Below are 14,040 nucleotides of genomic sequence, written 5' to 3' on the forward strand. Positions count from 1 at the left end.
CCAGAAGATCAAAACGTAAAGCTTTCTTTTCCCGGAGACAAATCAATTTAATTGGACACAGCAGAGGAAACAACTTTGAAGAGCTGCAGAGTGGTGGTTTCACAGGATTTCTCTGGTCTCTAAAAACAGGAGAACGTGGACGAATCTCTGGAGAATCTATCTTGGAGAAGTAAAATGTGGTGGTGGGAGGATTAAAATCCTCGGGTGGTTTTAGAGTTTCCCCGCTTGTCTCTAATCAATCAATATTGAACAAAGCAGAAGTAAATGTGTTCTTCAAAAGTTGTTGAAGTCTTTTTGTAGAAAAAAAGAAATCCCACTTCTGCTGCATAATCAACCCAAAGCACTTTGGAGCTTTGGGGGAACTTCTTGAAGAGTAAATTGACAGTGAAAATTTCCACCACAGTTGCTTAACATTTTGTAGCGGTACTTTTAAAGACCTTACATTTGTTGTACTTTTCTTTCTCTCTGTATACCTCTTGTTTCTTTCAATGGATTCTACCCATATTAGTTAGAGTAGTTATTGCGTTTTAGAGGGTGATCTGTAGAGGGAAGATCCTCTTCTCTTTTTACTCAGACACATATATGCATTTTGTGGGATGATGAGGGTGTGTTATCTGGATTTTAGTTTTGTATTAATTAAACTAACAAATGCGAGACAAAATACTACGGTAGTTTCCTCTGTTTTCACCTGATTAGTCAGAGCAGGTAAATCATTGTTCAAAGCTTAGGATTTGCTTAAAGCTCTTTAGCATCAAACTAAAGAGCTGCTTTTTCTGTAATCCATGAATCTTTGAATGTGTAGAAATATTTTGTATCTGATCTAGACAATGAAAAGTAAAATATCCCACAGGGTATTTTTATGGTTTTATTTCTGCCATTGTAAAGTTGTCATTAGTAAAGCTGTCAAAACGAACCTGTTTCTTCTTTAATGTGTTCATGTTTGTATAATTTCTCAGTCTTCTAATAAGTTTTTCTGAGTAATTTACAGCTTAGAGCAGGGAAAGGACCGAACGGTTCATTCTGTAAATGTAACTGTATCTCTTGAAGAGGTGATCCACCTTTATTCAATCAGTAGATTGATATGATTCTTGAATGAACATCCAATATGACTGCTTAGTGTAACAATTAGAATGTGTTGACAGGTCACCTCATAATACAGTTTCGTTCCTAAAGGACCTCAGTCAGTAGTGACCCCTGATGTCCAGGATAATACCCCGTTATGCCAGGTCGCAATATAACCTGGTTTCTTAAAAATACCCAGTAAATTTCCCGAAAGCTCCAAGAAAGTGTTCAGCTGTTAGAAAGTAAGTGGTGGTAAATTCCAAGAAAGTATCTTGTCAAAACGGCTTTACAACACATCGTGCAGTTGCAGGAGCTCAGGGGAACCTCCAGTAGCGTACCGGTTCCATACAGCACTTGTTTCCTCAGGAACGCTCTGTAAAAGTCCTTGGTAAGTTTCAGAGAGTGCAATGTATGTTTAGAGAAGCAACTTCTAAAATTTCTATGAATGTTTTGCAGATCATAAAATGCCGGTGGTCTATGAACAGCCTATAGATTTCAAAATGTGTTTATTTATTTTAAAGATTTTGTGTTAAAATAATTTTTTTTAAACCACAGTTCAAATTACTTTAAAATGGAATAATATTTAACATATTAATTGAAATTGAAAAGTGTAACATCTTATAGTTACCAAAGAAAATACATTTCTGGGGTATGGAGCTACAAAAACATTTCTTTTTTATTATTATTATTATTATTATTCATAAAAAATGTTTTATTAAATATATTGTCATATTTAATATTTTAATTAGGTTAAATCAAACTTTGGAATTGTTTTCTTGAGATCATTTGATGATGTTGTAACAAGTTCATTTTGCAAAATAGTATCAAGTTTCTAAAATGGTGAGATAGTAAACCAAATATTCCGAGTATAACAGCCCAGTGGCTTTAGGACCCTGAAGCAGCGGAAGCAAAACGCCTCTCCTCATGATCATCATCCTCCACCTTCATCCATGAACAACATGATGCTGCATCTCATCCCACAGGCTGTAATATTATGTTACAGCGTGATAACCAGCGCTCAGGACGAATCCAACCTGACTGAGAGGCCTTATGTGGTCCTGCAGAAGCAGAACCTAGGTGAGTCCTGGCGTTTAAACTGGAGACCAGTTTGAGAATTGTCACTGGAGGTCTCCCATTCGGTTTGGTTGTTATGCTTTTAATCCTGTTCTAATATTGAGCATTGCGCCATCCCACGGGGAGCTACGTTGTTGCTGATCTGTGTTTTGCTGCTTCGCAGTGACATTGGGGAGTGTCCTCGCTGTTCTGCTGCTGCTGATGATCGTCATGGCTGTCTGTGTGTACAGACCTCTGACTCGTCGCTGAAACTGGACACAAACATTAACTGTGACGCGTATCTTCTGGTACAAGCTGCATTGCGAGTAGAGCCCAGCAGATGGCAGTACAACCAGGCAGCTGTCAGCAGCGATACCTCCTGACTTGGAAGCCTAAATTAAAATATGCTGCGACTGAGCGGTTAAAAAATTACTCATTGATTTGCAGATTGCAGTAAAAGTGGACAATGTATGCACCTAACATCTGTATCCGCAAGTTTTAGCAATGGTCAGCGTGAAGCCGTCATCACTCCCCATCAAAAAGGGGCTCACATTCAAGGAAATTGCTGCCTCAAGTATTTAGCTTGAAAGAACATTTTTGTTCATTTTCAAAAAGTTCAAGCTGACAAATTGAACTACAGCAAAAGAATACATAAGGGTATCACAGATTATCAGGCAATGGTTTCCTCCTTAAAGGTACACCAGTGAAGAGCTTGCTCAAAATTGGCAGCAGATGGGCGTGAGCATGTTTGCATGCACTGTGAGACAAAGACTTTGGATAACGGCCTTGTAACAAGTATGGCTGCAAAGAAGCTGCTTTGGTGCAAGGAAAACATCAAGCCAGACTGGGTTTCTACAGGAGGTACAAGGAGTGAACTGCACAGGACTGGAACAAAACGATTTTCTCTCATGGATCCATCTTGTCTACAAAATCTGGAAAATCTGAAAAATCTGAAAAAGTGACATAATATGGACTTTTGTAATTGTTTTGCTCATAAAAGGCACTGAAATGTAAGACATTAGATTTGATTCATATGCGATTATAGGACTAATAAAAATAAAGGTCATGTTAACTATAACCAGATGTTATGGCCAATGAATTTTGATGACTGGCTTGATAAGCAGCTATGAATCCAATGATTTAATGATTTTAACTCATTTTCTGCTGTCCACAAAAGTTTCTGATTTGTTTTATGATTAAAAGTGTGGAAATGTGGATTTATTTAATTTAACCTTTTTAAAAATTCTGGCTAAGTAGAGAAAAATCTTTATTCTTTATCCAGTGACCTAAAATATGAATTATTATCATCTAAACTCTCATTAAGAAAAACAAAAAGATAAATCTCTAAAATTCTGAGAAATAAAAGGATTTATAGCTGGATTATTCTCTTCATATTGGATTTGCCATGACACATCTGAGAGTTTTTTTTTTACAAATTACCAATCGCAGTGATCAGTGCTTCTTGGTGCGATATGTTGAAATGTGTTTATTACTGGTTAATTAAACTGTAAGAAATCTTCTTTTCTGTTCAATCTTGTGAGACTGTGCACTAAGAAAATAAATATTGCAGAAAAAAATATCTACAGTAATTAAGTGGCTTTTAATAATATGAAACTTGTTTTGTTTCTATGACCACAACCATTAGTGTGTTCTATTGGGGTTTTATGTGACACAAAGTAGTGTGTGAGGGTAGTATGAAAGAGAAAGTGATGGTGTTCTTAGCAGTTTGTTTTGTTAAACCAACAGTCTGCAGGCTGCAACTATTTTGGGATATGTCTCTGCACATTCTTTACAGCTAGAGACTGACATTTCTGCAATATCATCTCTTAAAGATAGAGGGCATCTGTGAAAATCATTTTTTTGGACTGGACTTTAGGCTGTCATGATTGGATATGTATTGATCTAAATCGTTCCATTGTAGTTCTTGATCTGTGTTTATGGTGAAAGATGAACCTCCACCTCTGCCTCCAGACGTCTGCCTCCTCTAACAGGCTTTCTTCCGGGATTGCCACTTATTTAGGTTTGAGAATGAGATCTGAGATTTTAACCTGAGAATAAATGAAACACAGATGGACTCTATTAACTGGGTCCATCAAATGGATTTTAAAAGTTAGAAAGCATTCTTCACAGCTGATGTACCACTTTGTCTTTGTCACATCAAATCTGCAAAAATTTTGAAGTCTGTAGTGGTAGAGACTGTATGTGAGAATGATTGAGAAATCGGGGTCAGGCTGAAGATATTAGACTTAAATTGACTTTTATTATACTGAGCCAGTTGTTAAAAACTTAACTGAGAAAAGAATAGAAAAACAAAAACAAAAAAAACTATTTTTCATGAAAATATCAACATTGTCATGGCTTATTTTTGTATTTATTTTTAAAGCTGCTAACTTAGGAAAGAAAGAAACAAGTTTAGTCCTCATGGAAATAAAGTGCTTTTATTTTAGAACATTTTCAGACATTTTCAAAACTTTTAACTTTTTTTTTTTTAGAAAACATCTTTGCTCACACATTGCATTGCAGAGATCTGCATTATATTAACATTAGCTAGCCTTCACAAAGTTGACTTTTCACCAGTTTGGCAACTTGATCCATTACAGTTAGTTGAAGAGTTGAAAGCGCCTAATGGAATCATAACAACAGGAATCTTTAAAAAGTGGTTGGCTGTCAGTGAAATCAACTTTAGTGGTTAATTCATGTTACTCTGCATCACTCTGGTACAAACCAAAAGCATTTTCATCTCATCGGTCACATAAAAAATACAAATAAAAATAAAAACACATCTTAAAAAAACATTAGCAGAATTTTTTTTTTTTTTTGTCTTAGTGGCACTCCATGAACTTTTCACCACACCTCGGCCCCTCAGGCATTTTCAGAGCAAAGTGATCCTTGGCACATGCTGAAGCTGCTACTCGTAATCATGCTGGAGTCTGTGACGCCTCCAGTTCATGGCTGGAGAAGGTAAACTCTGCTACATTGGTTACCGCGACGACTCACAGATGAGACCGGTCTCCGTTATTGCATTTCTGAAGGGAGTTGAAGCTGCTCTGTGACAGGTTACAAAAATAATTACTTTATTACCTCAAGCCAAGTCTAGGCACTGGCTGCAGCACAGATTTGTCACCATGCAGTTACTTTAAAAACATTTCCCATGGCAACATGCGTTCGTTTGTTCAACCACCTGCCATCCTGTACATTCACAACGCAGATCGAAATGCGTTCAGAAATGGCTCCGTGAATTTTCCATTTTTAGGTTTTAGCATAGAATGATATGCATGAGAAATACCGTTTTGCATCATAAACATTTACCAGTCTACAACGGCTCTGAAACTCATAAATAAATGTTGGAATAAAAAAAATAATTAAAAAAAAATCTAGAAAGTTGGAACCCTGAGATTTTTCTTATTCGATTAGCCAAACATATTACAGTAGTGACTCTGCAGGAAGACTTGCAATAATACTCAAACTTGCTGATTTACGTTTGCAGTACTCAAAATAATTTGATGTGCCAGGCTTTTTGAAGAAATATGACTATAAATGTTATAAAAAAAACAAGGGTTGTGGTGGCATAAAGTGTGACATCTCAGCGCAAAACAAACAGAAACATTTGAAGCTACCTCAAGAACCTAACTTTAATCTAACCCCAAACCAAACAATAATGATTAACACATGTGAATGCTGTTGTGAGTCTGAATAGTAAACAAAAATAACTAAAGGACTAAAGTACCTCAATAGTCTGAAGTAAGCAAGTAAGCAGTGACAAGATGTCCACCTGGAGGAATATAGGAAAGAAAAAGTTCTTCTCAAAAATTTCTATTGAAAAATAATGGAGAGTTGTTTTTTTTTACTGCCTGTATGGGTCCAAGTCTGTTACAGTAAAAATGAAAATCAGTGGTTGCATAGGTGGATTTAGAGAGGTTAGGAAGGAAACACTGAGGTGTGGTGGTTGCTTCTGGTTCCAGGAATGTCGTTTTAAAAATTCCCTCTTTCTCCTTTTTACTTCTCAGTGAGCGACAGTTGCAGTATCCGCTCCAGCTCTTCATCCTCCCGCTTCCTCATCCTCTCGTCCTCTTCTTGAGCTCGAGCAGAGAGCTCCATGGCCAGGCGGAGGTCCGAGTCGTGGCTGGAAGAAGAGGGAGAGCTCGCGGGGCTGACGCTGTCTCCGATTTCCACCAGCAACCCTTCAGGGATACTTCTGGAATAACATTGAAAGAAAGGAAGTCGGATCCAACCCTGAGCTGTTGCCCTTACTAAGCAACGGAGGAGGTGGGTGGAGCAGCCCTTTTGGTTAGAGGAGCTGCTAAAGTACTGAGTAACTGATCAGAACATTTGATTCAATATTTTAAAGAGACGTCATCATCAGACAGACAAAAATGTTATATCCAGCACCTGGTATTTTAAAGACTAACATGAAATAAATAAAAAAAATATAAAGAAATAACAGATTCAGAAAGCAATTTTCTTAAAAATATGAAACTAATGCATCCAGTTAATATGCTTTGTTAGAACAGAACTACTCCTAAATGTTACTCAAGTAAATTTAACTAGTAGTTATACAAGCAGTCACCATGCAGTTATTAACTGCCCACTGAAGTGGGCTGATTTGAAATGTATGCCACACTTTTCAGATCTTCATTTGGAAAAAAAACAAAACTATAACCATGCTTTTGCAAGGCAATGTATTTAGTGAACAGGTCTGGACCTACCCATCGCTATGGCTGCCTGTCATTGGATGTGAAAATTCTCCATTAGCATCATCCCAGCTCACCTATAAAAACACACAAACAAGAGGGACACTCAGAAAGGAGCATGCAGAACGTTAGAGAAAGAGCAGTGGAAAAATATGACGCGCTGCTGCTCTGACCTCGCCCGAGCCTCTTTGTGAGTCCAGGAGGCTCTGATGGATGGCATACTGCAGAAGCTCATCATCATTGTTGGACATGGGGGTGTGGCGGCTGCCCCCTCGGCGGTGATAATTCGGAGGTACTTCGAACACTGAGGGACACACCTGAAATGGAGTTGTAGCTGTGGAAGGAGGGCAGAACCGAATGGAGAACAAGACGCACAGGAATTAGGAACATGGAGTTATTTTTATTTGTTGTCGTTGTTGTTTTTTTAAGACAACAAATGTTGTGGCTGCGTCGCTACCTGTGGCTACTTCATCGCTTTCTTCCGAGGACGTCGGCGTGGCTGCTGCCTCCTCTTCAGTGCGACATTTGTTTACATTACCAAATGTAATCCTGGCATTCAGCACATGAAACAGGGGAATCTCTGAGAAGATTAAAAAAAAATCTTTAAAATGCTAATTTTTTTAAAAAGAAAAAAAAAAGAAGAAGAAAGGATGTATTAGTTTGTACCTATTTTAACAGGAAATCCAGGGGGAAACTTCAGGGTTACAAAGTCTCTTAATCGTGCAAAATGGGAACTGGTTCGAGCCATGAGGTCAATGATGGGGGACACCTGCTCCACCAGGGACAGAGGATGCTCCTCACTCATCCACAGTGTTCCTTTGAACCTAAGTGGATGAACATTACAGAAGGCGTTCATCAAACACGCAGCCGGCCTGATGAAGGTCGCACGTTAAAAACAGGAACTCTTACTTTTGCGTTCGAATCGTCAGTTCGATGGGACGACCAATGTCCCTGTCACCCAGGTCAAAGTCGGGGTTAAAATATTCCTCTGGAGTGATCGCAGTGGGGTTTGTGGCTGTGGCATACTCCAGAGTTAGGTTCTGCAAATTGGGGCAACAAACCAAAATGAGCCATTAACTGAGAGGCGAAACAAATAATTTGATTTTTAATTGATACTGAAATGAGCATCTTACCCCCTGGGCACTTATGTGCTGCTCCACAGTCCCCAGCAAAGACTCTAAAACATTCCTTTCACCTATGAATGGAAAGGTTGCATGTGAATTTATAAGTCTGGAGAAACCAAAACTCAAGTACGAGAAATGTTCTCCGCCTACTTTTAATCCTGGCTTTCTCCTCGTCTGTTAAATGCTCCGTCCTCGTCCTGATGACCACGTTTACATTGTTCACACTAAAAACCTGAAAGAAAATAAACCGCAAAACCGAATGACCGGCTGCGCAGGTGCAAGCGGATAGGGAGTTTTTTTTTTTTCCCAAATGTCAACGGTGTAACTTTCTCAAACCTTTGCTTCAAATCCATTGACCGATTCGGTTTTGTCTGTTCTCCAACCTAAAATCCCAGATTTGCATCTGTTGGGAAAAAAAAATAAACTATTTGAGATTTTTTTGCCACCTTAGAACAACCCCAAGAGAAAACAATAAACTGTGATGGAGCAGGGCCTTCCAAAAGGATTTCTAATCCTTGGCTTATTAAAACTAATAGAGTGTTTTCTAACTTCCTTTGTTGTCAAAGCAACAATCAAATAGTTTAATTCAGACCTCATTCATATTGTTAAAACAGCAAAGTCAAAGCTCCGACCCAAGTTGAATTGAGAAAACAAATTCAGAGATGCTCTCCACCCATTCTGGCTGAGCTTGAATTGTTTTCCAAAAGTACGGGCAAAAACAATAAGACTGGAACTTTAATGCATTAATTTTGATCAATTAAATACATAAATTTTTACGCATTAAGAATTTTAATGCAATTAATCTCTCTTGGATGGGTTTGGCAAAACTGAACTTGGCACCGATGATTAGGAGTGAATATGTCCTCTCATCCAAGTCAAGTTTGTACACAGATATTAGAAATAAATTCTGCAGAGATTCTAGAAATTGTTACTATGAGATGAGTACTAATCTATAAAGCCCCAATTAGAGACAAACATGAGCTGACAGTAACAGAGATTAAAGAGCATTAGAGCTATTTGTGTTGTGACTGATGGCAACCAGAAAGAAACCTTGCCTTTCAAAAGCAATATCCTTTGTGTCCAAGAAGGTGTTGACAATAGGTGTTGTCAATCTTTTGGCAACTTCCTGTTCAGCTGGCTGCATCGACTCCAACGTGACTTCTTCCATTTCTTGGGATATGTTGAAGCGCTCAGTGTCGACGACGCCATCATCGTGGTTCACCTCCATTAACTCTGCATGGGAGTCTGTCGGGGGGAAAAAAAAAAAAAAAAAGGCAAAATGTTTTTTTACACTTAAATACCTTAGAGAGCATCTTTACATAGGAGTTTAAAACGCACACGCATACCGTCTCCTTTGAAGATGTAACTCCTTCGGCCTCTGATCCAGGTCATGTTGTCAAAGCCCAGAAGGGTGGCGTCAACCCGAAGGCTGGCACCGCTTTTCCAAATGCGACAAACGTCACTTGGACATATCCGAGACAGAAGAGGGACTGCGGAGCCACGACACGAACAACGAAAAGAATGTGACTCTTAGCTAAACAGAAACAGTAGAGGCAGGTATGTTGTTTTGCCTGTATGACTTGAGAAAACTTTTATGCAAAGAGCTCTGGATGCTTGAGCATTAGGGAAAAACATGCCTGTGCCTTTATAATTAACATAACACGCGCACACGCACACACACACACACACACACACGCACAAAAAAAAAAAAAAACTTACTCCAGCTGGTGAATTCCCATTTCATTTCCATGTAGAAGTCTGGAGACTAGTGGAAAAAAAAAAGCAAGGTCATTTTTTATTCTACAATAGTAAATGTTTCCAGACTTACAAACATTCTGTTAAAAAAAAAAAAATCTGAATAAAAACCTCCTTGATCTTCAGCAGCAGCTCAGGCACTCCTCCCAGAGCAGTGGAGGCTTTGAGGTAGTCTCTGCGCTGAAGCACTAACTGAACCATCTCTGGGTCTCCAGTGCTAACAGCTTCCTGCAGCACTGCACAAATACACAGAAGAGCAAGGAAACCACAATGCCTATTAAAGTACCGGCATCGGTCCCACTGGTATTGCAATTGTCCATTTGAAAACCTCAGTAATGGCGGTGGTGAGTGTTTTACTGTAACTGAGGGAGAATGATAAGCATCTACAAGAAAGTCAATTAGCAACAGATGAGAAGGGGATTTAGGAGATAAAATAACCATGAAACTGACGTGAATATAGCACATTTAATAGACGACGAAGGTCGGTGTTTTGTAGCACTACTTGGCTGATATGCAGCAGGCTAACCTGTCCAATGCTTGGCATTCTCTTTAGTCACTGAAGCACCGTGTTTCAGAAGAACTCTGACCAACTCCAGGTGTCCGAGCGACACTGCCAGGTGCAAAGGTGTCCGACCCCGGGGGTCAACGGCCTCGATGTCATTCTGAGAAAAAAAACAAAAACAAAAAAAAAACAAACATGCAATAAGCATTACAAGTACAAAAATTGTGTCATACAGAACAGGTAAACACTCGAAGAGTGTCACAACAACAGACCACGTTTACCTGAATGACATCCCTGTGCAGATGTACATACTAATTTTGGAAGCGGTTGATAATTACGCAAACCTGCGCCACCACGCAAGCAACAGGTTTTATGAGTCACGCTGTAATTCACATGCAGTCATTGGTCAGTGGTGCCAAAGTCTCTCTGTAAAAAGTCTGTCTTAAATCAACTCAGAGGCACAGTAACTGAAGAGACATTTTTATTTGTAATTATTTCTTTTTTTTTGTATCTTGTAAAAGTATTCTTGTTATCTTTATCCATTGTTAGGTCTTGACATGTTTATTATACATTTGATATGTTGAGTGTAACAAATGTCTATGACTTCTGGATGAAACTTATTTTCTTTAATCATTAATTACAGACTGTGCAACAGATAGTTTCATGTCGATGGAGCTATTGGTACTTCTGGCAGTGTAGGTGGATGCAAAATTCAGTCGGAAAAATTTTATCTGAATTTCCCTACAGTTGGTCACGAGAAGGAAATATAAAGTGCTAAAAATTTTATGGCAGACAGCTGCATTTAAACTTGATGAAACACACTGGACCGATATCAGCAGATGACATAGATCCCCAAGAAACTTGAATTGTGAACCTTTCCACTCTTCCTCCAGATGTTGGGATCTTGATTTGCGAATAAAATGCAACATTTATTTTCATCTGAAAAGAAAACTTTGGACCCCTGAGTACAGAACAGTCCAGTGTTGTTTTTATTTTTTTTATCTTCACCTCCGGTAAGACATCTCTAATATTGTGAAGTGCTTACTTAGTACAAGAAAAGCAACAGCGGTAGTCCATGTCTTAGATACAAGGCTGGAGACTGTTGGACTGACTGCGTACATGCAGATGAAAAACTGAATGGTGAAGATTCTCTCAAGACTTCATTTAGTAGTTTAATAGTTTATAGATTTAACAAATGAGTTTTTTCTTCCATACAACTTTCCAAAAAATATGCTAGGACACAGGACTATTTGAGCCTAGCATTCTTAGCAATGACAGCTGGACTCTAAATTCACCAGTCTTTCCCATGTTTTTGCAGCTCATAGCGTAGCACTCTCATATTCAAAATAAACGTTAAATTGTTAGCCACAAACTTTTTAATTTCCAAATGAACAACAATACACCCCTGTGTGCGTAATTAAACAATATATCGTGCGAGTTTCACTTTTGAATTCCAGGAATAATATTAACTTTTCGATCCGTCTTGCAAAACAGAGATGCACCTGTTGTTCCTTCCTGTTTTTTTTTTTTTTTTCTAAGTAAGTTAACGTTGTGAGCCAGCTGATCAGACATCAGGTAACTTTCCTGTGTGACAGCACAGCATCTGTCAACACCCCTGGCCTACTTTCACAGGCTACAAACACAGCGAGCAACTAGCTTCTACTTTCATTTTGTGTTCTTATCGGCTAACCTGGTGTTTCTACAAACCTGTTGTAATCGTATTTGCTGTTCCAATTTCCTGTAGTCGTTCTCCCAAACTGCGGAATGAAGGGGAAACTTCTCTCGGATGTCTTCGCTAATGCTAGCCGTGGACATCTTCCTCTTTCTGGAGCCTTTCACTGCTGACAGTCTCTGAGTATTTCATCTATGATCGAAGCGGCGGCGGGTACACGCTAATTACAGCTAAATGTGCGCCATAACTCCATCGCTTTTGCCGCTGACAGCAGGAATGACACCCAGTCCAGTGACCAACTTCTGCCCGTAAGCCTTCCTCTAAATAAAACTTTTGAACAAGGAAGTGCCAGGAGCAGCACCTAGCAACAGCAACAGGGGTGTCCTGCACAGGAAAACATTCACAGTGCTGAATTATATCATCCGAATCAAATTTCGTAGTAGCTGACTTTAAAATGGTAGCTCGTCTGTTTGTCTGGAGATTTGTTGCTGACGTTGATGTGACACAGAAACGGATTTATCAGCCGCAAGCATCGTCTTTACCGAAAATAATAGACAGTTCCAGGTTGGACTAAACCATTTTACGTGTCAGTACGGGGGAGGGGAGCTAAATAAAGACTTCCGGAAATTGATCTGTAAATAAGCTGATTTCCCTTTAATTCATATTTAAATATTAGGTGATTAGTGAATATTATTGTATATTACAATAAAACGGTTGATGATATTATCTGCTTGTGTTTAACTGTTATAAATATATTTCGTATTTCCCCTCTGACGTTTAGGTGTTGTCAGAACGCTGACGGTTCAGGGGAGGGAGATTGGAAAAGTGAAACTGCAGTTGAGGTTTGGTTCTTTACAAGATAGTAAGTGCTTCAAAACACCTTTATGATATTATTCCATGCTCTTCCAGACTCTGTTTCCCACCTTTCCCAGCCCTGTTTAGCTAGGTATAAGGTATAAATACAAATTTTGCTGCGCTCTAAGATGCCATATCTTCCACCAGGTATTTGTTGGAGACACTGTTCTGTTTATATGTACTATCCGTCAATCCGTCCTACCTTATGGTAATGCGCATGCGCACCTCGATGCTACGTTGGGCGTCACTATGCTAAATTTGTAATTTATCTGACAGCACCCTGACTAATACTGATCCTCCATGTTGTAGAAAGCAATTTGGACAGCAGAAAAAAGGTACCTGCTCTATATTGCCTCAGTTACCCTGAATTTGAGATCTCTAGTTCAAAATTTGAAATACCTTGACTGGCCAGACTTTATTTAATGCTTTTTTGGTATGATATATATTCTAATATCTAACATCTCTGCAGACCCCACACATCCTGGACACAGACTGTTTAGATTTTTATCTTCATGTTGGTGCTACTGGGCACTATTTACAAAAAGGAAAATAATCTGCTGCCACAAAAAAAGAGCTTTTTTTCCCTTTTTTTTTTGCCTTTTTGAGTTATTTGTATTTATGGGGAGAAAAGAATCAAATTCATTTTTTGTGTGCACAAACTTGAAGAATAAAGCTGATTTTTATTCTGATTCTGAACATGACCAGCACAGTTGTGGCAATCTTCATGACATTGAGCGTTCAAAGTACAGACATTTTAATGTTTCCAGGTTTCACAATAAAAGGTTTTCGTTTTCATTTCAAAAGAGGTAGCAGAAGAAGTAGAAAACCCAGAGTGACTTTCAAGAACAACCACAAATTATATGCAGCGATCATCTTCATGGGTCTTTTTTTTTGTTTGTTTGTTTGTTTGTTTTTGTGATTATAAGTAAGTATGGGCCCATAGTATCATTTGACTGATCAGCTATCTATAAATGAATGTCACTTACTTCTTCTTTCTAAAGAGATGCCAAGTTTTATTAACTTCATCTTTTGTTATATGTGGTGTTAAGTTCAACAATGACTGTCAAGGTAAATAAAAAGCATACTGTACTGGATCGGGACAATTGTGACCCCTGCTGGACCTTTTCGAAAGGTGCCTGGATCATACTCACCTCCTGTGCAGAGGTACCTAAAATCATGTTAACTCATCCAGAATACTGCCTGTCAGGTAGAGTGGCACCAAATATGTTGCATTGTATTTAGCTCATGTTCTTAGATATAGATCTAGAATGCAATGGACGATAATTAATTCGGTATACACCAAGTTATTATCAGGGGGCGTCACTG

General features: G+C 38.7%; 1 protein-coding gene and 1 long non-coding RNA gene across 2 annotated transcripts; one reads left to right on the forward strand and one right to left on the reverse strand.

Moving 5' to 3' along the window:
* Positions 1-1,976: 1,976 nt before the first annotated feature.
* LOC108166592 (uncharacterized) lies at positions 1,977-3,198 on the forward strand. Its single transcript, XR_001776950.1, has 2 exons — positions 1,977-2,139; positions 2,300-3,198. It is a non-coding gene; the product is annotated as an uncharacterized LOC108166592 (long non-coding RNA).
* Positions 3,199-4,537: 1,339 nt separating this feature from the next.
* ankrd13a (ankyrin repeat domain 13A) lies at positions 4,538-12,422 on the reverse strand. The gene is made up of 15 exons (XM_008418692.2): positions 11,895-12,422; positions 10,212-10,347; positions 9,797-9,921; positions 9,650-9,695; positions 9,277-9,420; positions 8,986-9,175; positions 8,267-8,333; positions 8,081-8,162; positions 7,940-8,001; positions 7,716-7,846; positions 7,473-7,630; positions 7,264-7,386; positions 6,980-7,140; positions 6,822-6,883; positions 4,538-6,310 (listed from the first exon to the last, which is right to left on the reverse strand). Exons 1-15 carry the CDS (start codon positions 12,000-12,002, stop codon positions 6,112-6,114), a joined length of 1,794 nt encoding a protein of 597 aa, XP_008416914.1. The 5' UTR covers positions 12,003-12,422; the 3' UTR covers positions 4,538-6,111.
* Between the last annotated feature and the right edge of the window lie 1,618 nt (positions 12,423-14,040).

This window comes from Poecilia reticulata, linkage group LG9 (genome assembly GCF_000633615.1).
Source record: "Poecilia reticulata strain Guanapo linkage group LG9, Guppy_female_1.0+MT, whole genome shotgun sequence".
In the NCBI taxonomy this organism is placed as follows: Eukaryota; Metazoa; Chordata; class Actinopteri; order Cyprinodontiformes; family Poeciliidae; genus Poecilia; species Poecilia reticulata.